The 26127-nt window shown below is 36.9% G+C and overlaps 1 protein-coding gene across 2 annotated transcripts in view; it reads right to left on the bottom strand.

Moving 5' to 3' along the window:
- Positions 1-26127, bottom strand: part of FBXW7 (F-box and WD repeat domain containing 7) — a 216734-nt gene that overhangs the window by 74497 nt on the left and 116110 nt on the right. For both annotated transcript variants that reach the window (XM_043484526.1, XM_043484518.1), the window contains 2 exons: positions 16287-16336; positions 15079-15648 (listed from right to left, as the gene is read on the bottom strand). In XM_043484526.1, coding sequence (XP_043340461.1) covers positions 15079-15579 — 501 coding nt within the window. In that variant the 5' untranslated portion in view covers positions 15580-15648; positions 16287-16336. The remainder of the gene's footprint in view (positions 1-15078; positions 15649-16286; positions 16337-26127) is intronic.

Here is a 26127-nt window from a genome sequence, read left to right as displayed (position 1 = left end):
ATAACCCACTCCTTACCTCTTCTCACAGCTTTGTCTTTATACTCTACTCCGCTATTTTCCCTGGTTCTGACTGTCATGTACACTTGATTATTCTATGTGTTTTTATATATATATATATATATATATGCCACATCAAATTCCTTGTGAAAGTTATTCCTTGTGAATTTCTTTTAAACAGGGCTAATTCATTTGGCAGTTCACTACCTATAAAGGTCCTTGGGTTCCTGCTAAGACACTGTGCTCTCTATATGGTGCTCTTCCACTCCAGCCAACTCAAAACGTTCTTAATGGATGAAAACTATTTTAATTTTGCAATGACTGATTAACAGCACACTCTTCTACCACATGTCATGTCCACTGGAAATGGGTGGTCTATGGGTCAAACCAGCTCACAGAAATGCTTTTGAAAAATTTGGATGCCAACATACAAAAAATTGAGAAATTATCATTGAAAAATCTGGAATTACAGTGAAACTTGAAAAACTGGAAAACAGGCAATATTAGGATCCCAAGTTTCAGTCATCCCCTTTATTTAAAGATGTTTTGGCGCCCCAGGTAGTATACTTAGTCTATTTCATTAATTTCATTCATTTAAATTACCTTTCTGGCCCCTATGCCTCGAGTTTGTGTCTCCTATAAACTGTGATGGGAGAAAGGAGGTTAAAAAGATTTTTTGGAAGAAAATCATTTCAACATAGTCAAGGAATCACTGCTGGAAATTAGTTACAAGACAAGTGAATGTTATTCTAGAAACATTTCTAGTTATCATACTAACCTGATTTTCCCAAACCTTCTGACTTTTTAGAAAATCAGAGTGATCTTACCTTTACACCCTCAACCTCAGACTTGTCCCACCCCCACCACCCTTTTTGAAACATAATGCCCTTATAGCAGATGCAAGCATCTGCCACAGCAATATGCTCCCATGCCTTCCTCTCCCTACTCCCTTAAAAGTTAGTGTTAAATTGTGGTGCATCTTAGAAGAAAAATGGCAATTCTTTGGGTGCTCAATAATATTGCTAAATTGAACCAAATTTTAACTATAAACTAATGTTATCTCCAGATACATGTTAAACAGGCAGTATTTTTATGTCTTCATTCCATCAATAGAATCTAATATCTCTCATTCTCTAGGAAGGAGATCGTTTCCCACTATATCCAGACACTGATCTGTTTCTCTTTTTTTTTTTTTAACACTATTGACCAATTAACAGTCACCAAAATATTAGCATAATTTACTTGGTAAATGTAGTTAATATCATAATCAGAGAAAAAGATCAGAATTCTAGCTCAGTGTTTAATCATTGAGGCTAGTGTCAGCCTGTTAAAATACAGCAGTAAGTGTGATTTTCAAAAACTGGTAATAATCCAAAAAACAGCAAACATTACACAAAATATAACTTTATCAGAGAACACTGTCTATCAGAGCAGTGGATTCATGAGGATTCAAGAGGACTAACTCCTCAATATAATTTAGAACTAAAGATCAAAGTTTTATCACTTATTTATAGTAACTAATTTGAGGAAATAACTTGACATTAAAATTAACAAATATAAGGAAGAGAAACTGAAATGATGGTTCTTTGAAGACTTGAACTATATGGTTGCTCCTTCTCTGTCCATGTTCAGACGCTCCTCTGGGGGGGTGTGTGTGTAAGTCACTCACTTGTGTCTGACTCTTTGCGACCCCATGAACTGTATAGTCCCCAGAATTCTCCAGACCAGAATATTGGGAGTGGGTGGCCTTTCCCTTCTCCAGGGGATCTTCCCAAACCAGGGATCAAACCCAGATCTCCCGCATTGCAGGCGGATTCCTTACCAGCTGAGCCACAAGGGAAGCCCGAGAATACTGGAGTGGGTAGCCTATCCCTTCTCCAGCAGATCTTCCCGACCCAGGAATCGAACCAGGGTCTCCTGCAATGCAGGCAGATTTTTTACCAACTGAGCTAGGAGGAGGTAACACTGTATTTCCCCTGAGTTCACTCTAATCTTCCATTACAAGAAGGGAAGTATCAATACTGGCAGAAGAGAAAATGCCCTTATTTTTTGCTCCAAAATATAATATAGAAATAAATAGTGACAGTTCAGTTCAGTCACTCAGTCGTGTCCGACTCTTTGCGACCCCATGGACTGCAGCACGCCAGGCCTCCTTGTCCATCACCAACTCCCAGAGATGACTCAAACTCATGTCCATTGAGTTGGTGATGCCATCCAACCATTTCACCCTCTGTCGTCCCCTTCTCCTCCTGCCTTCAATCCTGCCCAGCATCGGGGTCTTTTCAAATGAGTCAGTTCTTCATATCAGGTGGCCAAAGTGTTGGAGTTTCAGCTTCAGCATCAGTCCTTCCAATGAACATTCAGGACTGATTTCCTTTAGGATGGACTGATTGGATTTCCTTGCAGTCCAAGAGACTCTCAAGGGTCTTCTCCAACACCACAGTTCAAAAGCATCAATTCTTCGGCACTCAGCTTTCTTTATATTCCAACTCTCACATCCATACATGACTACTGGAAACACCATAGCCTTGACTAGATGGACCTTTGTTGGCAAAGTAATGTCTCTGCTTTTTAATATGCAGTCTAGGTTCGTCATAACTTTCCTTCCAAGGAGTAAGCGTCTTTATATTTCATGGCTGCAGTTACCATCTGCAGTGACTTTGGAGTCCAAAAAATAAAGTCTGACACTGTTTCCTCATCTACTTGCCATGAAGTGATGGGACCAGATGCCGTGATCTTAGTTTTCTGAATGTTGAGTTTTAAACCAACTTTTTCACTCTCCTTTTTCACTTTCAACAAGAGGCTCTTTAGTTCTTCTTTGCTTTCTGTCATAAGGGTGGTGTCATCTGCATATCTGAGGTTATTGATATTTCTCCCGGCAATCTTGATTCCAGCTTGTGCTTCATCCAGCCCAGAATTTCTCATGATGTATTCTGCATATAAGTTAAATAAGCACGGTGACAATATACAGCCTTGACGTACTCCTTTTCCTATTTGGAACCAGTCTGTTGTTCCATGTCCAGCTCTAACTGTTGCTTCCTGACCTGCATACAGATTTCTCAAGAGGCAGGTCAGGTGGTCTGGAATTCCCATCTCTTTCAGGATTTTCCACAGTTTATTGTGATCTACACAGTCAACGGTTTTGGCAAAGTCAATAGAGCAGATATAGATGTTTTTCTGGAACTCTCTTCATTTTTCGATGATCCAGTGGATGTTGTCAATTTCATCTCTGGTTCCTCTGCCTTTTCTAAAACCAGCTTGAACATCTGGAAGTTCGCGGTTCATGTATTGTTGAAGCCTGGCTTGGAGAATTTTGAGCATTACTTTCCTATGACTTTGGTGCTATGACTTTGGTCATAGCAAACACCCTCTTCCAACAACACAAGAGAAGACTCTACACATGGACATCACCAGATGGTCAACACCGAAATCAGATTGATTATATTCTTGGCAGCCAAAGATGGAAAAGCTCTATACAGTCAGCAAAAACAAGACCAGGAGCTGACTGTGGTTCAGATCATGAACTGCTTATTGCCAAATTCAGAGTTAAATTGAAGAAAGTAGGGAAAATCACTAGACCATTCAGGTATGACCTAAATCAAACCCCTTATGATTATACAATGGAAGTGAGAAATAGATTTAAGAGACTAGATCTGATAGACAGAGTGCCTGATGAACTATGGATGGAGATTTGTGATATTGTACAGGAGACAGGGAGCAAGACCATCCCCAAGAAAAAGAAGTGCAAAAAAGCAAAATGGCTGTCTGAGGAGGCCTTACAAACAGCTGTGAAAAGACGGGAAGCGAAAAGCAAAGGGGTAAAGGAAAGATATACCCATTTGAATGCAAAGTTCCAAAGAATAGCAAGGAGAGATTAAAAAAAAAAGCCTTCCTCAGTAAATCAGTGCAAAGAAATAGGAGAAAACAATAGAATGGGAAAGACTAGAGATCTCTTCAAGAAAATTAGAGATACCAAGGGAACATTTCATGCAAAGATGGGTTCAGTAAAGGACAGAAATGGTATAGACCTAACAGAAGCAGAAGATATTAACAAGAAGTGGCAAGAATACACAAAAGAACTATACAAAAAAGATCTTCAGGATTGAGATAATAGGATGATGTGATCACTCACCTAGAGCCAGACCTCCTGGAATGTGAAGTCAAGTGGGCCTTAGGAAGTATCACTACGGACAAAGCTAGTGGAGGAGATGGAATCCCAACTGAGCTATTTCAAATCCCTAAATATGATGCTGTGAAAGTGCTGTACTCAATATGCCAGCAAATTTGGAAAACTCAGCAGTGGCCACAGGACTAGAAAAGGTCAGTTTTCATTCTAATCCCTAAGAAAGGCAATGCCAAAGAATAGTGACAAGTGTTCTCTAAAGTATGTTTGAGGGAGAAATAAAAATTTAACCCAGTCTATACTTCATATTTAAGATGTTGAATTTCCTTTTTAAAAGCTATCAAAGATAATAGCAATTCAGAGGTCAAATGTCACTCAAAGTCAGTGTTTTTTGGAGCCTGCACAATGCTTTTCTTTTCTAACTGAATGTTAGCACCTTTTAGGGAAGGCACGTGTCCTGCAATTCATAAGAACATGAACAATCTTACAGACTCAGTCATGACTTTCTTCACTCATTCATACCACCTGTCTAGGAACTGCAGACCATATTTCTTATTTCTTCACCCCAAGTGACTAAAAGAAATTGAGGAAGAATCATCTGCTCAAATATTCTTTAGTTCAGGATGAACAGGTTATGTGCAAGAATATTACCTTCTATGTTAACAAAAGAGGAAATCTGAACAAGAAGGATAGTCTTTCAGAGGGATCATTCTTTTCTCACATCTACACTGAGGATGCCCCGAGCAACAGTGATAGGACTTTTGTTTTTAATGCACTTAACTGCAGATATTTGAGAGCTTTCCAAGAAACATACACATATTCCCAAAGCACAGTAAGTTTGGGCACATATGTATGGTCATCCCAAGGCTCACTCTTTGTTCACTTTTTGTTATCAATGTTGTTTTAAAATAGCAAAATGAATATATGATAGCTTCTGGTTAAAAAAAAAAAAAAAGGGAAGACTAGGTATCTCACATATTATATGACACTGTACATAACTACTCCAGATATTAGTTTCTAATTCTGAGCAAGAAATAATGTACTAGAACACAAAGTGTAAGATAAAAAGCACCTACTAAATATATTTAAATACATTAAAAGCAGTAATAAGGTACCTTATGGCCCTCTAGTGTTCAGTGAAGAAACAGATGAATTCTTAACTCTTATATATGACATTTCATAGTAAAAAATAATACTTTCTCTGATTTACTAAGTATGCTATACATGTATGACTTATGACTTCTACAAAAATCCAAATAGATTTTATTTTCTATGGTTTTATTCCTACATGCTTTCTTTCATGTTTAGAGTATCCAAAAGATTCTGAAAGAACTGTGAAATGCTTTTAAAGTTTTCCATAAAACAGACATAAAAATAGCCCCTTTCCCCCCCATAAATTCCAATTCTAAACAGAGAAGAGACAACGTCTCTCAACTAAAACTAAACAGTAAAAAAAAAAAAAAAAAACTAAACAGTATTAAATTTAAGGAAATTTTCAAAGAAGAAACAAAATAATAGTGTCATGACTACAAATTAGGTAGGTATTTAGAACACAACTAATCCAAATTAATAACATTTTCTTTTCTCTGTATTCTACTTCTATAATTCACCCAACTTGGTTTTCTCTTACAATAATTTGTGGATGGCAGACATTCATTACAGCAACCAAGGCAATGAAACACATGAAAACTGTATTCCCCAGAAGACAAGTCAAAGACGGGATTGAGATTTAGGACAAGAGTAAAAGTAAAAAAAAGTTGACTTACAGGAGATTAAGACTGCATTTAATCAGTTTGAAGAAATGAGGCACTGGGAATAGGAGAGGGGAGGAAAAGCACAGGTGACTTCCTGGTAAAGCAGTTTAACATTATATTTTACAAGACAGTCTCTGAAATTGCTTCATCTTAAATGAAAGAAGACATTCATGTTTCAGGGAGAGCCAAAAGTGCTGTCAAGGGGTACTCTAAGTAACTCTCTGAAGAAACCATATATTAAACAAATGTCTTAAAAACAAAGATACCATCATTGTAACTACTCCTCCTCTAATAATGTGGTAAGATGACCTTAGAGAATAGCCAGCATAGCACCTGAGTCCTAGGGATGTGAAGAATTAGTTTGAAATCAGGGTGTGTGACATTTCCACCTTTGTTCTTCTTTCTCAAGATTGCTTTGATTATTCAGTGTCTCTTGTGGTTCTATACAAATTTTAGGATTGTTCTATTTTTGTGAAAAATGCCATTGGAATTTTGTTAGGAATTGCACTGAATTAGTAGATTGCTTCCAATAGTTCGGACACTTTAACAATATTCTTCCAACTCATTAGCACAGAGTACATTTGTATTTGTGTTCAATTTCTTTCATTAACGTTTTGTACTTTTCAGTATTCAGGTCTTTCACTTCCTTGGTTAATTTCTAGGTATTTTATTCTTTTTGATACAACTGCAAAAAAAGATTGTTTTCCTCACTTATGTGATATTTCAGTATTGGCACATAAAAATGCAAGAGATTTTGTGCAGTGATCCTCTATTCTGAAATGTTACTGAATTCATTTATTCCAAAAGTTTTTTTAGTAGAGTCTCAAGGGTTTTCTACATAACATGTCATTTGAAACTAGTGGCAGTTTTAATTTTTTTCCCCACTATATTCAGCTGCATTTTCATGAAGAGACTACATAATGTCCTACATAATGTTGTGAGAGATGTCTTTCTATCCAGTCTTCTATTGGAGCATTATACATTACGGAAGCTATCCAAAAAAAACTAAGTAGAATAACAACTGGTTTCTAGTAGATACAGTTTTATAAGTAATAAATAATAGTAATATATGTCTGTTGTAACAAGCTTGGAAAATTCTGAAAAGTATATAAGAAAAAATAAAAATAATTCAACCACATTCAGAGATAATTTCTAACATTTGATTTAATTCTTTCTGACCTTTTCCCATGCATATATAGATTATTATATGTTTGTTTCATAGTTAGAATCATATTATATACATAGTTTTGAGTTCTATATTTTTAGTAAATATATTTATAAAGTTTCCTGTTATTTAATTTCCTTTAAAAACAAGATTTTTAATGACTGTATGAGTTACCTTCAATTGATTTCTGCATCTTTGCAACATGGTTCTTAAATTCTCAGGGGAATCAATTGCTAATTGCAATATTAGCAACTGCTAAATGTAATTGAAAATTATAATATTCCTCAATGTAACTATCTTCATATTGAATATCTGAGCTTTAAGCTAAACTTAAATGGCATGCTTATTTATAATTTATAGTCTAATTTGGGTACATCTTAAGAGGTGAAATGAGAATTGCTCAAATTACAATTTATGAAACTTCAATGTTCAACATGAATCAGCACTAGAGACAAATACATCAAATTTCTACTGCTCAAAAAATAAAAGAAGTAAACGTCAACTCAAGACAACACTTACCCCAAAAGTCACAAGATAACACCAAATGAACTGCATAATGTAGAGATCAAATAATGGGTTCAAGGAATTGAATTTTCTAGTTCTAGGAAGGTGTAAAGATAGAGATGGAATTCGGCCTGGATTCTGAAAGATCTGGCTGAAGCTAAGTAAAGGCAAGGGGGGAAATGGAGATGAAATCAAGTAGAAAGAAATTGGTAAGATTGAGAAAAATCTTCAAATGTTCAACTATGGATTTGGCTTCATCAGCGGGAAATGGAGAACCAGATGCTTAGATTGGGGTTACTGATCCATACAGAACTAAAAACTGATTTTTGAAAATTCACCCAGTCAGGACTTCCTGGTGGCTCAGGGGTAAGAGTCAGCCTGCCAGTGCAGAAGACATGGGTTCTATCCCTGATCCGGGAAGATCCCAAATGCCACAACAGCAACTAACTAAGTCCATGTGCCACAACTGTTGAGCCTGTGCTCCCGAGCCTGGGAGCTGCAGCTACTGAAGCCCGCATGCCTTAGAGCCCATGCTCTGCAACAAGAGAAGCCACTACAATAAAAAGCCCATGCACCACAATGAAGAGAAGTCCCCGTTTGCTGCAACTAGAGAAAAATCCATGCATCAATGAAGACCAGCACAGCCAAAAATAAAATTATTTTTTTAAAATTCATCCAATCATTCATATGGCCAAAAACACTTGTCAAGGACATGGCATTATAGCTTGGTGCAAACAGAAACATTACGTAAAGATGCTTTTAAGATTTTTAAACCTGATTCAATTTTTATCCTACAAATGCCTGGGGGTAAGAAAAAGGAAGATCAAGTGTTCAAATGTCTTAAAACTCTTCACAGATCCACAGAAATAGATAATAAGAAAAAGTCAAACAATTTTTTTCACCAAATGAATTGAAGGCTGAGATATTAAGAGACTAGAAAATCTGAAGAGGAAAATAAGAAGTTGGTAGGAAGAAAGAAACAGTAGTTTTAGTTTTCAGTGGACCACTCAGGTGACAATGTCCAATAGACAGCTAGAAATGCAGGACTGAGGCTTGGGTGAATAATGGGCCCTTGAGACATAATTTTGGAGTTACCTACCAAAGTTAAAAACAGAATCCCCTTAACCTCTTCATGCCATCTTCCCTATCACCAACAAAAACAACATTAATAAAGATCATTCATTTTAATTAAATAGATATAAAATAATCTGCCTCAGGAATATTTTGAGTATAACTATCTGTGGTATTTGTGCATACCTCAGAGAAGTTTATCATTTGCATAAAGTACAAATCAATGGAACACTATGAAAAGTTTTTAAAATTCTCCATTCTGTGGGGAGATTTATTTTGGTCTACAATTAAAATCAATAATTAATTAATTATTTTCAGCAAATAGGATACAGATTTAAATATAACCAGCATTTAGAGCTATTACAGTTTAAAATAATGTTAATAAGTATTTTTTAAACTGCACTAGCAGGAATTAGTCAGAAATTGGCCATAAACTAAAGTTCATTTTGGCATCTAGTTGTAAAATTCACAAAGCATTTAAGTATACAGATATTTGAGAAGAAGAAAATTTAGAGAAACTGACAAATTCTAATAGAAGGAAATGATACATACTTATCAATTAGGAAGAGCTTTGAAAAGCATCCACTTGGAAATGGGTTCTATTTTTATTAGAGATGGGCAAGAGCATTTCTCTGTTTCTCTATTAATAACTTTTTCCACTAGAGGGTGATATGATAACTGAATACTAAAGGTCATAAAAAGCACGCAGATCAGTATCTTGCGTGGCAGAATGAAGTGTATTCTGAGAGATCAGGGATGAGGGATAACAGACAGACAGACAAAATGAGGTTGTATATGACCTGCGTGTTCCAGGCACTACACTACTTGCTTTGTGTAAATCACTTCACTCAATCCTTACAAAAAAACATGTGAAGTAGGTGTTACAGTCTTGTTTTACAGGTAAGGAAAAAACAGGTCAATGAGACTGCATATTTATGGCCATATAATGAGTAGCAAAACCAGAATTCAAGCTCAAGTCTGAAAAGCTCTTTTCACTCTACTATGGTAGGGGAAACTCGTCTCCTCCAATGTGTCCCTTCTGTCCGGGTTCACCACCCTCTCCACATATTCAAAAATGGATTAAACCGGGCTGAGTCAATGTTTTCCAGTCTGTCATCCTCCACAAATGGAGGAGGCATGGCTATTTGTTGGGCTGTTTCCCAGTATATATTATTCAATATAACTGTCCTCTGGACCTCTCTCCAACTAACAGAATTTGAAATTCGGCTCTTTGTTTTACATAAAGACAAGGTCAGGGGCTTTCTGATGTGGTCATTGTTTTCTAGAACTCTACCTAAATACAGGAGAATTCAGAGCCCTATTAGATTTCAGATGTTAGGAACATTGTCCTACAAAGTTTGCCACTTACTCTGGTTCAAGGGAGTAGTTGGAAGATGCTGGACTAAAAACAAATCTGTACTTCTGATTCCCTGACTGGCTAGTGATCCTTGTGCCTAGCTCCTCTATTGTTTAGAACCTAGAGACAAGAAAATGTCTGAGGCCCCTAGACACTAGACATACTGCTTCTTTGAATATAGATAGATAGATGTAGATATATATATATATATTCAAAACATTTATGTCCTATTTGAGGGGAAAAGACCTGAAAAATAATCTGCTTAGGGACTTCCCTGGTGGTCCAGCAGTTAAGACTCTGGGCTTCCACTGCAGGGCATGACTCAGGTTTGATCCCTGGTTGGGGAACTAAGATCCCACACGCCACATGGAGGGGGGAACACAGACACACACACAATTGTTTAGCTACCAGGAGAAATCTAACAGTCAGCATAGGGAAAAGATAGATTAGAGGTAAGGAAGGAAGTTCCGTGAGAACAAATAGAAGGCACCATGATAGACAAGGAAGAAGCACAAATCAGTGCTCAAACATGGTTCTCTGCACAAAAGATCAGGAGGATACAAGACTTGGTCTTACGGTAATCTTATTTGCTTTTCATTTTAGTAGAAAATGACTTGATACTCTACATCAAATATGGGAAAGGAGTGTTTTGTATGGGCTAGGCCTCTCTTCAGAAAATGAGTTCTGTTTTTTAAAAATATGGTTAAGAGTTGACCCAGGGAAGAGGTGGGCATTCGTACCTGGGGAAGCAAGTTGAATTTAGAATTTGCAAGCAGACTAACAAAATTTACAGAAATAGCACACAACCCCTGATTAAAAAGCACACCTGATGGACTCCAGAGAGACTGCTATGTTATCAGCCTCAAACCGTCACTTCTTCCTGTTACAACCTTAGCCTGAGTCCTTGTCAGTTCAATGCTCATTAAATATCACAAAGAAGAGCACCTAACTAAGCAATCTGTACTTTCTAAAGGACAGCTCTGTTGACTTAAAATGTGATATGGTATTAGAAAGCCACCACAATCCAGAGTCTAGAACCTAAACAGACTTATATTCTGAAAATCTTGTTTAGTAACGTTTGCCAAATTCTACCATAGGGGTCAGCACAGCACATGGAAAGAAAAGGTGTTTTTTTAATTAGACAGATCTGACTTAAAATCTCTCACCACTTACACAGTGTAATTTTGGGGTGCTGGCCTCTCTGCCAGCTTGGCTTACTTAACCGTCATAGGAACTTGCATACAATATGGACATAATAAACACCAATTCTTGACTGCTACTACCCTTGACTTTTAACATTATGAAAGTCTGGAATTTCTAACTTATATTATGGAAATAGGGTCCCATTAGAATAAATCTTTGGTGACTAGGCAGAAAACAGATTGTCCTAGGAGTTTTGACAGTTTCCATTATGGTTCAAAAGATCAATGCAATGAAGCACCAAAAATGGCTTTCCTCATTAATATCATATTTGTATATATATAGCATGTTCAGGTATGACAAAAAAGTAAGTCTAGTGGTCCAAAGCTTGTTTAAGAAACTGCCCGCCCACACACACAAAAAAACATTTGAAAGATACGCTGGGTAAAACTATAATGGAATTTTTACAATAACTATTATATCTCTACTCTTCTCTGAAGTCATGGTTTAAGAAGATTTAAAAGAAACCGTGGCTTAGGGTAATATCTGTAAAAGTGTCTTATGTTTATAATGATCAATAGTTTAATAGTTTATAATAGATCAATAGTTTAAAGTGTCATGTTTATAATAATCAGTAATTAAGAGCTGCTCAAAAAATAATTTTGAAATAATGAGTTTTCCCCTATTTACTATATTTAAAGGATTTATACGCATGGGTGACTGATATTTTCTTTTGAAGCAACATAGTACTAGGTGATACTTTTAAAATGTTGAAAAAAAAAAAGTGCTGTTGGGAACAATCTTGAAGAAGTGTTTCAAGAACAAACAAAATGGGAAGCAAGCTAATCTCAGAGTGACATCCCACTTTGTAGAAGGGCACCTCTGTCTCGGCAATCAAACAGTTTTGTATTTTTCTTGCCATGTCTATGAAGGCAAATGACCTACAAGTGAACGGCATATCGAAAGCGTGTGACACAGACACAGACACACTCCCAGCTGGCCTACCGCTGTCACTCCTGTGGCCCTGTGTGTGCAACACGATGATGTGTACTCACAGCTCAAGAGTTACAGGTGGAAACAGACTTGAGTTCAGTACTATCTGTATAAGACATATCTAAAGTCCTGTTTACAGTTTTATCTTGAAGGGAAGGGAAAGATAAAGCACCCATCAAATCTGTGTGCTGCAAGTTTTCCTACTGAACATTATGATGACTTCTCCTTTAGGACAATGGTATGTTTCATCTAGCTGCCTTTCTAGTTTTATATTTAAAATGCAGCAGAACTCATTGATAGCTTTGCATTGTTGAGAAAGGCTTAGCTGTGATTAAACTTTTTTCTTAAATAAGATAATGCAATTAAATACTAAACCCCTCTTCTTCCAACTGAATCCTCAGAAGGTGATATACATAAACTCCCTCTTTTAAGACAGTAACCTTGAGGAAGAGAGATCCAGAGATGGGGACATGAACCGAGCAAACTGCACTCTGAAAGATCTGAGCCTTACCAGCGAAGTGGGGCTGCGCTAGTAGTGTTCAAGCCAAAGCCCCACGCCAACACCTTGAGACAGGGGTGCTAAGAGGGATGAAAACCACCAGCTGAAGCCAGTTCCTTCTTAGATCAAACCTACTAAATAAAATGTAAACCTGCAGACAAGCTAGGGAAATTAGGGATAAACATATTTTAGAAAGAGCTTAAAATTCACAAGGCGAAGCAAAAATGATATAGCAATGTCTATAGCATTTAAGTGTCTAAGCTATTTCATTGCTGGTCAAGTCAGGTTAAAGAGGGTGATGTTAAATCTGTTTGCATATTGTTTATGGGCAAAATAAAATTTAAAAGTAAGCAAGTAAGAGCATGAGGATAAACTACTTCAGTCAATATTTATTTTTAATATCTGTAAAATAAGTATGATATTATTTGAGTTAAAACACTCCTTTCCAAAGATGTGCTTAACTCACAGTCTATTCTATATGGATATTCATGATTTTTATCTAATTTTTAAATAATAAAGAACCAGAAAGCATGCAAACATAAAGATCTATAAGCGAAGAAGCCTGAGGGGAAAAACAGGATAGAAGTTATGCTACATACCTCACTCATTCTCAGTATAATTCTTCTTTTCTCTCCTCTTTATATAGACCATTAGATAGCAACACTGCCTAAAATATTGATTAAGATAAATTCTAACTCCAGCAAAATGCACATGATGTCTTATTGAATTTCCTGTAAATTCAATAGCACCAAAATATAGAGAAAATAAAATTCAATGCAGAAGAGAAGTCAGCACTTTGTTGACGTAGGAGCTAGTCAATAAGACCAAGATACATAAAGAAAACTTCTATTTTCAACTTTGGGTGTGTGTTAAATTTACAACTTAATTTTTATTACAGAAAACTTTAAACATACTTTGTAAACTACGTAGAATAGCCACAAACTCCATGTCCCTGTAAACTAGCTTCAACAATTAGCCACTCATGGCCAATCTATACCCTCCTCCTTTTTCTTCCCTTTGGTATTATTTTGAAGCAAAGCCCAAGCACTGTATCATTTCATTTTGACTATAATTTGATGGGGGAAGGGGAATATAACACAAAGACTGGGAAGTGAGAGAAATGCTGCTTTCTCTCCACAGTCCCTGCCTGCAATTTAAGTGATATACCCAGGAATGTTTTGAGGAAATAAGCCCATATGCCACGGCAAAGAACTGGCACTGGCAATTCCATATTTACTGCAGCTTCCCAAACACTTGCCCCTTCCCCCTCAGACAGCAGCTACCTGCCTATCCAGCAAGGATAACTCTGGGAAGCAGTGATAGTTGTGGACAGTAAGAGGGTATCCAGTCTTTAACTCTGGCACAGCCTCCAAGGACTGTATAAAATGGAATTGTTTTCCTCAGCACCAGATTAGTTATTAAGTCCCTGAATTGATAGGATTCCCCCAGTTTAGACAGGAGTCTAAATGTCTACCTTTTAAAACATGTCTATGACTAATTTCATGAGCTATCACCAGCTAAGTGGGATAAGGAGGCAGATACAACAGATCTATCTCCCAGGAAAGGAACAGGGAAAGGAAAACTATAAGCAAGGGAAACAGTGGCAGAAACTTGACAGAAAGTTGGGAATCTAACTGTATCTTCCTATTATCTCCTATTTTTCACAGTCAAATGCCAACCAAAATGGTGTGGCTACCCTTGAATACTATGGTTAGTATTCAAACTGTGTGGAGAAGCAAATGGAGAGCTCCACTAACATGGAGTCAGGAAAAAACCCAATTCCTCTGGGGTTCCGACATGATTTCATTTTAATAAAATAACCAGAAAAAGAAGAGTAGTGAAGATAGCACCATACATTCTTATTGTTTTATAATGCAGAAAACACATTTTGTAATCTTAAACATGTTGGTGTCTAGAGTATTTTAACTTTTGAAAATACTCCAATTTCCTCAATAAGCAAATACTAATACTCAAACAGCAATTTCATCTTGTTTACATAACAAAGAGAACACTGTTTACAAAGAATATACCTTAATAATCAACATAATAAGAAAACTAATTTAAGGTAACTTCTAGTAACTTGTGCCACGGGGTAAGGCCTGTGAGTACACAGCCCATCAGACCAGCTGCACTTGGTAAATGAGACCCTTCACTACTTGATCTACACAAATCATGTTTCACTCCAACTGCACACAACCTATTAACCCCTGTCCCAGGGACAAAATTGATGATGAGATTTGGCATTAATGATTTTTCATAGTAATAGGAGACTTCTCTCCATTTAATAATACTGTCCCATTACCAGGATTTCTAATATCTTCTATTAAAAAAAAGAAAAAAGAAAACTGGTTCATTTTATTACTGCACAACTGAAGATGAATTTTGCAATGATACAAAGACTGTGAGGCAAGTTTCGCCAAAATTAACACAGATATGTAAAACGTCTCAGGTGGAGAGCAGACTAAAGGTACTCACTTTTGTTGTCTTTGTATAGAACGGGGAGGAGAGTTGGTGAATAGGCAGGTCCACGATACTATTAGAGTTTGTGACACTGTTACTGTGTGTGTGTTCATCTTCCCTGCTGCTGTCGTCAGACTGATCAAAATCATCACTCTCCTGGTCCATTTCCTCTTCCTCTTCATCCTCCTCATCTTGTTCACCAGCATGTTCTTCGTCTTCCTCTTGTTCTTCCTGGTTTCCGGAGGAGTCCTCATCTACCGAAATAAACCGGTTGTTGTTCTCTTCCAGCTGTCCTTGCTGGGAATCGCTTTGGTCTCCAGGCCTAGGTTCTGCTCCAACGACTTCACCATTCCTCACCGCATGCTCCTCCTCTTGGTGTCTGAGCGGCTGCTGCGGCTCCTCCTCCAGCACACGGTTCATCTGCTCCTCATCTGCCTGGCTTGAGGAAGGGTTCCCTCTCAGAGAGCCTCCAGTGCGTCGTCTTTTGCTGCCCACAGAGAGCAGTTCCTGATTCATTTCCAAAAGCCAGCTTGCTACTTCTTGGACCTTGGCTAGGCTATCAGAAGATGCAAAGGTTTTCACATTCTGTAGAGAAAAATGAGGGGGGGGAGAAAGGTTTTTACAATCTACATTATCTTCTACTTTTATATGTCTGTACTCCAAATTTTAATACAGATTGTAAAAAGTATTAGATGCCAATGCAGACATTAGATGTTCTTTTGAATCCAATAGAAACTTTAAATTATAAAAGTTATGAGACTTTATAAAGACACACAAAAATCATATAGTAAATAGCTTTATTTTAATCTCCTTTTAAAAATAATTTTAGAACAAAGGTTTATAGTTTATTTGCTTTGACCAACACAACACAATCTAACCAACAAAATATTCTTAAATTTTAGATCAGTAGATCATAAACTATACCCTTCACCAAACTTCCACAAAATGTTAAAAAGTGTATCACAAAAAACCTATTCAATGCTCAGTTAAGTACAGGAAATGCTGAGATAAACCAAGATTAAAAGACTTTTTTTTGTTAATCTTAGGAATTTCCCAAACTTTTCTGATCACACAAGTTTGCCTTTAGATAGTTTTCTGAGTTACCAAATATAATCACTATGATTTTTGTTTTTCATAATGAATATAAATCAACCAGACATCAAATAAATTAAAAAGTTCATTTCAAAGAAAAGAAAAGAAAAAAAAAATCGTTAAGTTCATACCCTCTGACCCAGTCACTCCACTTCTGGCAATCTATCCTAAGGAAGTATTCCTAAAACAGAAAAAAAAAGTGATGCAGAGGATACTCACTGCAGCTTTATCCACAAAAACAAAAAATAAAATTAAATGCAAATTAAAATAAGCAAAACCCAAATGTTCAAGACAAAGGAGCCCATGAGATAGGATATATTTAGTATATCTAAACTACATACATCTAAACATGCTGCTCATAAAAAAATGTGAAAACATGGATGCTAAGGGTAAAATGCAGGACATTATACAATCATAGAATGATTTTTAAACTGCATAACGACTAGATTGAAAACAATATTTCAAAATATAAACTGAATTTAGGCAGTGGTATGATACGTGCTTTAACTCAATTTTTACTGTATTTCTCAAATTTTATGTATGTATCAAGCATGTTTACTTTTATGCTTTTAACAGTGGCTTTAAAATTTGATCTGATATAGAATCCTTTCATAATGCTCCTTCTTAGACTTCATCCTTTGCAAATATCTATATGGACATAATTGAGCTTACAAAAAATAATGCCAACACATTACACAAGTTCATATAAAATTCCTTTAAAAAAATCTTTAAGGATTTCAAGAGAAGGAAATACAATATTCATTTTCTATCACGTCCCAAGAGTAACTACTTTATGTTACAATGATCTTGAAATAAAACAGCCTTATCCACTTTCCCAATCCTTGCCAATAGATGGTCACTCCCCCAAAGGTCCACAGGTCTCACTGCAAGCTTTAAGATGGGGTCAAGAGAGTCCAAAAGAAAGTTTTAAAACAGCAGTATTTCATTTTCTTTTCTATAATCAACCATTTCTAAGAATAAGGTACAGTGGGGGAGGGGGATTCTTAAATTCTAATTACACTAGAAGTTCAGAAAGAGTTTTAAAGATTGACCCCTGAGACACTCCATCATCCTAAAAGAAGAGGAATAGGCAGCAAAGGTGACTAAGTAGGAAAACCAAGAAAGAGTGGTACTGGTGAAGCCAAGTTAAGAAAGCTTACCCAGCAGGAGAAAGTAAATGATGACAAGTATGGCTGATAGACGAAGTAGGATGAAGACAAAGAACTGACCACTGCATTCAGCAACATGGAAGTCACTACTATAGAAGCAGTTTCTATTAGCTGAAGTCTGATACTGATAAAAGTAGAATTAAGAGACTGGGAAAAGAGAATAGGGATGGTGGGCATGGACAAGGTTGGAGTTTGATGAAAAAGGGAACAAAAGAAAGGGAGTGGAAATTGGTAGGGAAAAGGTGTCAAGAGAAGATTTTTTATTCTTTAAGACTAGAGAACTAGCAAAATATCTATACACTGACAAGAATGATCCAGCACAAAACAAAAAAAGTTGATCATGTAATCAAGATACAGAAGAAACAGTGAAATTATATCCATAGTAATTAAAATGGGATGATGAGAAAGAGTTCAAAAGTTAGAAAAAGGGATAATTTAAAAAAAGGATACTACATTCATGGTGATAGATGGAAAAGCAAAATAGTATTAAATAAATACTTTTAATTTATCTCTTACACCATATTTCTTAATGTGGGAACAGTCGGAAGGAAGCCAGCTTAAAAATAACATATTGAAAAACAGTGACCTACATAAATGAAAAATACACACACACATACACGTGCATGCACGCATGCAGTACCTCTATGTCTCTAACGGTAAATCTGCCATACACAGGTTTTCTTCAAAGTTAGAATCAAATTCTTGCTTTAGTAACTGTGTCTAAAGTTTAGCCCTCCTAACACTAACAAGAACATTTTTCACTTGGATACTGAGGCACAGAGCAGCATGAAGAAAGCGACATTGCCCGGTATAATGCAAGCTCCAAAAAAGCTGCTCTTTGTGTACCCAACCCAACAGGCATGTTTTTACAAGATTGAAACAGGTTAAATGACATATTAAGAAAAACTTACCAAAATAAAAAAAGAGAGAGAGAGAACAATGGTCATAAAACAAATCATAAAGAATGTGTGTAAAGAAGAGAGGAGGCTGTTGGTAAGCAGTTGACCTAAAAACAAACAGAAAGTTTATAACTGGCATTTCTAAAATAGTACCAGTATTGGTCAACAAAGAACACTTCTCAATTATGAACAATAACAACACAAATGACTATCGTTGTATAACTTGAGTGTTTTATTGAGGAGAACAGAGAAGAAATGTGTTAAGCCAGTAAAAATAACTGACTCATATTTACAGTGAGGCATGTAAACAGATTTCAAAGTAATACAGATTCTTATAGATAGACCTGGTCAATAATGGTAAATCCAAGTAGAAGAATCAGATTTAAAGCACAGTCAATAAAAAAATATGTAATAACAAAGTGGAAAGTCAAATTACAAGAATTCTAGAATATCTGAAGAGGCTGAAAATATCCAATTGATAGATTTACATAAAAATTTTTATGCATCATATTTTATTGGATTGGATTTTTTGACTCATTTTGAGAGTGGAAAACAGTAATAAATATATAGAAATTAAGAGAAAAAAATTTCACTTTCTGTTGGTATTAATTTTAAAAAACAGTATTTCAGGAAATTTGTTCTTTCTAATAATAATCTATTAAATAAGTCAATGACCAAATAAATAATAAATATCCAATAATTAATAGGAAATCAGACTCAACTATTAAATACTTTTAAGGGGGGAAAATTTTAAAGATAGTTAAAATCGTTTATTAAAAAAAAAAAACAAAAAACTTAAGCACCCATAATCTGAAACTTGAAAACTGCCATACAGGAAATGTTCATAAATGGGGTATTAATAAAAGCACATTTTTGCTTTTCAAAATTCTAATTTTAAACTTTTTTAGAGAAAACTTTCTGTATGATTTAGGACACTTGTGTCATATATAACACAAACACCAATAAACAGAATCCTATGCCCTAAAAAAAAATTAAGTAAACTTTAAGAGTGTTCTTTTATTTCTGAATCTTACCAGTATATGATGTCAAGATATATCAAATACATGACTTATATTTTTACCAATAACCAGTGAGACTGAACTTGAGGTCGATAAAACAAACTCTGATGGCTAATATATTTTGACATTAAATTTCATGATTTTTTGACAACTTGAGCATGAGACTGGAAATGATTTAAGGTCAAGAATAATACTGATAAAAGAAAACCATAGAAATTTTAAATTGAAAACGCTCCTCACTTCACAAAGTGAAAGAGTTCAAAGAGATTAAGTATTTTTCAAGTTTGCTAGCTTCAAGCTAGTAAAGAGCAAAGCAGGAACCAGAAAAGTGACATTCAACTGGGTTTTCTTTCATGTGCCTCAGTCTACATAACTAAACATGCCAAAGTCCTCACACTGACACTGACCTCTTCTCCAAAACCAGAATCACTACAATGCTAAAATATTACTCTAAAACACTGAGCACCCAATATATATATTTCAGGCACATATTAATTTTCTAGAGCATGTGTGCTCAGTCATGTCCAACTCTTTGCAACTCCATGGACTGTAGTCTGCCAGGTTCCTCTGTCCAGGGAATTTTCCAGTCAAGAATACTCGAGTGGGTCGTCATTACCTTCTCCAGGGTATCTTCCCAACCCAGGGACTGAATGTGCATCTCTTGCATCTCCTGCATTGGCAGGTGGAATCTTTACCACTGAGCGACCTGGGAAGCCCCTAATTTTCTAGAGGATAATGTTTAGAAATGTTAATCGATGACTTTTAACCTGAACCTATGGTAAAATTAAATTTTACAATACAACTCTTTATGCATGTATTTAAACAAATCTCAAACAATGGTTTCAGAGAGAAGGAATGATGAAATGGTTATACCTAAAGTCTCTATAAATCACTATGCTTAATTAAATTTCATTATTCACAGTAATCGTGTTCTATAAAGTTGCCATAAATACCAAACAAGTGTTTCTAACAGAAATACAGGATTAAGTTCCTGCAAGCCTCTAGTCACATTTTTCCAACTGATCAATACATAATCTTTTCATATGTGTATTTCTATTTAAAGACATGCTATTTATTAATAATATGTAATAGATTCATTAACACTGAAGTCAGTCAACAGGACTAGAAACTCGAGCCTGAATGAAGCTTATCTAACATGTATGCTCTCCATAAGGCACATCACAACACCAGGCAGCCCCTCAAAGCAGCTTAGGGATCGTTTTAAACAGCACAATCACCAAAAACAAGCACGGCAAGTTTTTAGTGAAAAATATTTCACTAAACAGACGATGAAATGGACACTTGTTTAGAATATGAAAGCTGAAACAAGAAAGCAGAATGTCACCTTGTTAGATGACATTAGACTTAGATGGGAAAGTCCATGAAGGTGACTCAAATATTTTGCCACTCTGTGCATGCAAACATCTACAAATTACTCTGAAAGTACCACAAGTACTGAATTTTGGTGCTACAGATAAAGTTTAATGAGTAGGCAAATTCACAAACGAAGAACCTTCAAATAATGAGGCTGGATTTACCTACTGTATCTAAATCCTGTAGATGGTACACCGATTGTGATTCAAGAGACACACAGTATTCTGAGATATCTTATCTGTGAAGAAGCCACAGCATTACTTATTTATTGCTACGGTTCTGGTAAACTACAAAGGATAAATGATCAAAGAAATTAAAAGCTCAACATAGGTATTCATCACTAAATTTTTCACATATGAATCAAAAGAGCACATAGCCCATATTAAGATTTTGTGTAAAACAATGGCTGGAGACAGAACAGGGAGCAGGGGTACCACTTCTCCTCCTATTAAATGGAGAGCACAGGCTTCTCCTGGCAACATGAAAGTCCAGAGAGGCCTGAACTAAGGGCATCTAAAGGAAGAGATGCTAGTCAAAGCTACAGTTTTTCCAGTAGTCATGTACGGATGTAAGAGTTGGACTATAAAGAAAGTTGAGTGCTGAAGAATTGATGCTTTTGAACTGTGGTGTTGGAGAAGACTCTTGAGAGTTCCTTGGACTGCAAGGAGATCCAACCAGTCAATCCTAAAGGAAATCAGTCCTGAATATTCAATGGAAGGACTGATGTTGAAGCTGAAATTCCAATACTTTGGCCACCTGATGCAAAGAAATGACCCACTGGAAAAGACCCTGATGCTGGGAAAGATTGAAGGTGGGAGGAGAAGGGGACGACAGATGATGAGATGGTTGGATGGCATCACCAACTCGATGGACATGAGTTTGAGTAAGCTCTAGGAGTTGGTGATGGACAGGGAAGCCTGGTATTTTTCAGTCCATGAGGTTGCCAAGAGTCAGACAAGACTGACTGACTGAACTGAACTGATTATGATAACTGCTATTAAAAAAAAATCAATAATTAGGTTACTGAGATAAAATAGAAATACTGTGACTTTCCGCAAGTTCTAGAAAATATAGGTGACTTTTAGTCATTATAGCTGGTTAATCTAACAGCACTTCAGACCTAATTTCAGTGTTTTTTTAAAAAGTTTCCCATGAACTTTTAAGTTTCTTAAGAACACTATTTCACAAAAGACGTCTGATTATTCATAACCATTTGAACTGCTTATATTAGGCTGCCTAAAGGAGTTAAAGCAGGCACAGTATACCTGTTAAAGTGAGCTCTGAGAGCCCTTTTCAGAAGGAATTAGAGCTGTGAGCCTCCAAAGAAGATTCCCAGGCAAAGACTGACTGTGAAATCGCAGCAGTCACTGAGGAACACTGGTTACCTGACATACACTGGGTGATCTAAGAAACCTGCCAAAGCCTCCGAAGGACTGTGCAACACTAACGTTTTCAAAAACCACTATGATTGATCTACAGTCATTTAAGAAGTTTTAAGACATAGATGGCAGGAAAATCAACCAAATTGTACTGATCATCAAAGCTTGGAATCACTTTCTGTAAGCAAGGTCGGTTTGTCCCTGAATCCTAAAAAAGCCTCCCTAATCACCAAGATTTCTTCTCTGACCACACCACTTAGTAAAACTCCAGCTTCATATTCTGAACTCTCTATATGACAAATTAATATTTATTATTAACCACTATGCTCAAACTGATTAAAAGTAAGTATCTGGGATACATACTAAATACTACTTACTTATCACTCTGCTACTCAAAATCCACCAAGAGCTTCCCATCTCACTCACAATGAAAGTCATTTTTTAAAAAATTGTTGCCTGTTAGGCCTTGTATGATATATGCCATCCCACCACTCTGAGCTCATATTCTGCTATTCTCTTTTTCACCTTGCTCCACTCTTTCTGTCCTTGCTCTTTCTGAAAGAGGAAAATATGCTGCTACCTCAGAGTCTGTGCACTGGATAAAGCTTCTGCCTAATGCTCTCCCTCACATATCTGTATGGTTCTTTCCATTATTTTCTTCAGGACTCTTTTCAAAATCCTCTAACAAATGCACTTTTCCTAATAATCTTACTCAAAATAATCATTCCCTTCAGCTCAGTTCAGTTGCTAAGTCGTGTCCGACTCTGCAACCCCATGGACTGCAGTACGCCAGGCTTCCCTATCTATTACCAACTCCCGGAGCTTACTCAAACTCATGTCCATCAAGTCAGTGATGCCATCTAACCACTTCATCCTCTGTCGTCCCCTTCTCCTCCTGCCTTCAATCTTTCCCAGCATCTGGGTCTTTTCAAATGAGTCAGCTTTTCACATCAGGTGGCCAAAGTATTTGAGTTTCAGCTTCAGCATCAGTCCTTCCAATGAATATTCAGGACTGACTTCCTTTAGGATTGACTGTTTGGATCTCCTTGCAGTTCAAAGGACTCTCAAGAGTCTTCTCCAATACCACAGTTCAAAAGCATCAATTCTTCAGCGCTCAACTTTCTTTATAGTCCAACTCTCACATCCATACATGACTACTGAAAAAAACCATAGCTTTGACTAGACGGACCTTTGTTGGCAAAGTAATGTCTCTGCTTTTTAATATTCTGTCTAGGTTGGTCACAGCTTTCTTTCCAAGGAGCAAGTGTCTTTTAATTTCATGGCTGCAGTCAACATCTGCAGTGATTTTGGAGCCCCAAACAATAAAGTCTACCACTGTTTCCACTGTTTCCCCATCTATTTGTCATGAAGTGATTGGACTGGATGCCATGATCCTCGTTTTCTGAATGTTGAGTTTTAAGCCAACTTCTTCACTCCCCTCTTTGACTTTTATCAAGATTCTCTTTAGCTCTTCTTCGCTTTCTGCCATAAGGGTCGTGTCATCTGCATATCTGAGGTTATTGATATTTCTTCCGGCAATCTTGATTACAGCTTGTGCTTCATCCAGCCTGGCATTTTGCATGATGTACTCTGCATATATGTTAAATAAGCACGGTGACAATATACAGCCTTGATGTACTCCTTTCCCGATTTGGAACCAGTCTGTTGTTCCATGTCCAGCTCTAACTGTTGCTTCCTGACCTGCATACAGATTTCTCATGGGGCAGGTCAGGTGGTCTGGTATTCCCATCTTTTAAGACTTTTCCACAGTTTGTTGTGATCCACATAGTCAAAGGCTTTGATGTAGTCAATAAAGCAGAAATAGATGTTTTCTGGAATAGATGTTTTCTTGCTTTTTTGATGATCCAACGGATGTTGGCAATTTGATCTCTGGTTCCTCTGCCTTTTCTAAATCCAGATTGAACATCTGGAAGTTCATGGTTCACGTACTGTTGAAGCCTGGCTTGGAGAATTTTGAGCATCACTTTGCTAGTATTTTTCGCTCCCTGGCATCACATCATCCCCCTCCCCTTTGCTCTGCTTCATTCTTCTCCATAGTACTGTGTCAAAGCACTGTAATATTGTCTGTTATACACAGTGCCCATCTATCTATCCATTAATTTCTTCCTATATTATCTGCCTCTTCCCACCAGAATTTAAGCTACACAAGGAAAAAAGACTTTCCTTTTTCACCAGTATTTTCAGGACCTACAAAAATGCTTGGCTTAGTAGGTCCTCAACACATTTATTGAGTAAATAGTTATTAAACCTTGTTAAAGCCAGCCATGTGCTGAGCAATTTTTCCTCATTAAAGAAGACCTACAAGCCAGGTACAAAAAAGTACCAATTATTTAAAACGCAGTTTTTAAAGTTCTGATCTGTAGTGAACAAGCACTTACAGTACTCTTGAAACTGAGAGGATATAAATCTAAAACCTTAACATTTTTTATAAATTATCATCCTCTAAGTCATAAAAATAATTTTTATCTTTATCAATTTTTTTGCTATTTTCAGCAGATGCTTTAAAAAATATGTGACTAAAAAGATTAATACTTCAAAAACACATAATTTGTTGAGTATGTCTAGTTCCACATCTCACATAGTGCAGCCGGCTGGGAAATCACATGTGCAGCTTAAAAGTGAAAATCTTGCAGGGACTGCAAAATGGGCTGAACAGATTCTCAGTGCTGTAGATGAACAGAAGCAACAACACAGGGCACATCATGCAGCATCATATAGGCAGCACGCATTCATCAAGTTTCAGGGTTCTGACCTGAACATTTTAAATTCACAAGCCTCATCAATTACATACATCTTTACTAGAGAGGATGCATAACTGTTTCTCAGTTCACGTGACAATATCTACTTTTTATATGTTATTTAAATTATAGTACATATTTTTGTTTGGCCACATTTAATTCCTCATCCCTATTCAACTCCACTACATCTGCAGTCTGGATTTACCACACTGAAACTGAATTTCAAACTGGCTGCCAAATCCCACTGGGTCTTTTACCATTTTTGTAGCTTTTTACATGACTGAACAATGACTCCCTTCTCTTTACAGCTCTCAGGTCTCTTAGTTTCCCTTGATAGCATCCTTTTGTTGGTATTGTTCCACAGGCAGCACCTTTGTTCTCCACTGCCAGCTCCTTCCTTCTCTGAAATTTCTTTGCAACCTTGGGTTTTAAGTATCACACAGAAGTTAATGACAACCAACTCCACTCTCTCCAGCCAAACTCCTCCACTGAGTCCAAACTCCTCCATAGCTTTATCAAGATATCCCACAGCTGCCTCAAATTCATTGTTTTAAAACCCAAATTTCTGTACACACTCTCTCAGAATTCTTAGATCCTCTTCCTATTTTCTAGTCAGCTGCAGATTAAGAAAATCTGATGGCTTGCCCTCTTCAATTTCCTACTATCCTCTCCCCTGAGCAACTCAATTCTAAAGCCATTAAGTGGAGTCAGGTGTATGTGGGGGATGGTGGGAGGAAAAAGCCTGACTAAGAAGGGTGAGGAGTGATCCACACCGTGGAGAAGGCAGGATGCTGTCAAGCGCCCACAGGGATATGCAGGGTGTGGGGGCCGCTGCTCAGATGCCCCTTCACAGAATCTGCTACAGGAGCAGAGCTGCTCCACAGCCCTCAGCCACCTCATCCTGGAATCCACTGTAACAGGAATACCTGCCATGCTTCCTCGAGGCTTCCCCAGCAAACAAACGATGGAGCACGGTAGAAATGCCCCAACAAGCTAACTGTCTGGATGGGACTCCCTGCCCATCTGTTTCTCTGGGGACCCGACCTGACAGAGAAGGTATTCAGGTACTGTTGTCAAAAACACTTGGGATGATATAAAAATGTTCTGGAAGATACCACAAAATGGTTACCTTCATTAAACAAAGGTCATTTTGCTCCAGAATATTTAAAGAATATCTTCTGCTATGTAAAGAAATCCAGTGGCTTAGCTAAGGAAAAGTTCTCAACAGGGTATGTGAGCTGAAAGGGGTCCTTTTAACACAACAGAAGAACAGAGTTTGTTTTATATTAATGCTCTGAAGATGAAGAATGGCTGCAGATTTCACACTCTTCAGTCTCTAATGGTTTTGACTTCAAGGGACAAGGTTTTTGGAT

The sequence above is a fragment of the Cervus canadensis genome, chromosome 1, assembly GCF_019320065.1.
Source record: "Cervus canadensis isolate Bull #8, Minnesota chromosome 1, ASM1932006v1, whole genome shotgun sequence".
Classification (NCBI taxonomy): Eukaryota; Metazoa; Chordata; class Mammalia; order Artiodactyla; family Cervidae; genus Cervus; species Cervus canadensis.
This window is presented reverse-complemented; position numbering and strand designations above follow the sequence as displayed.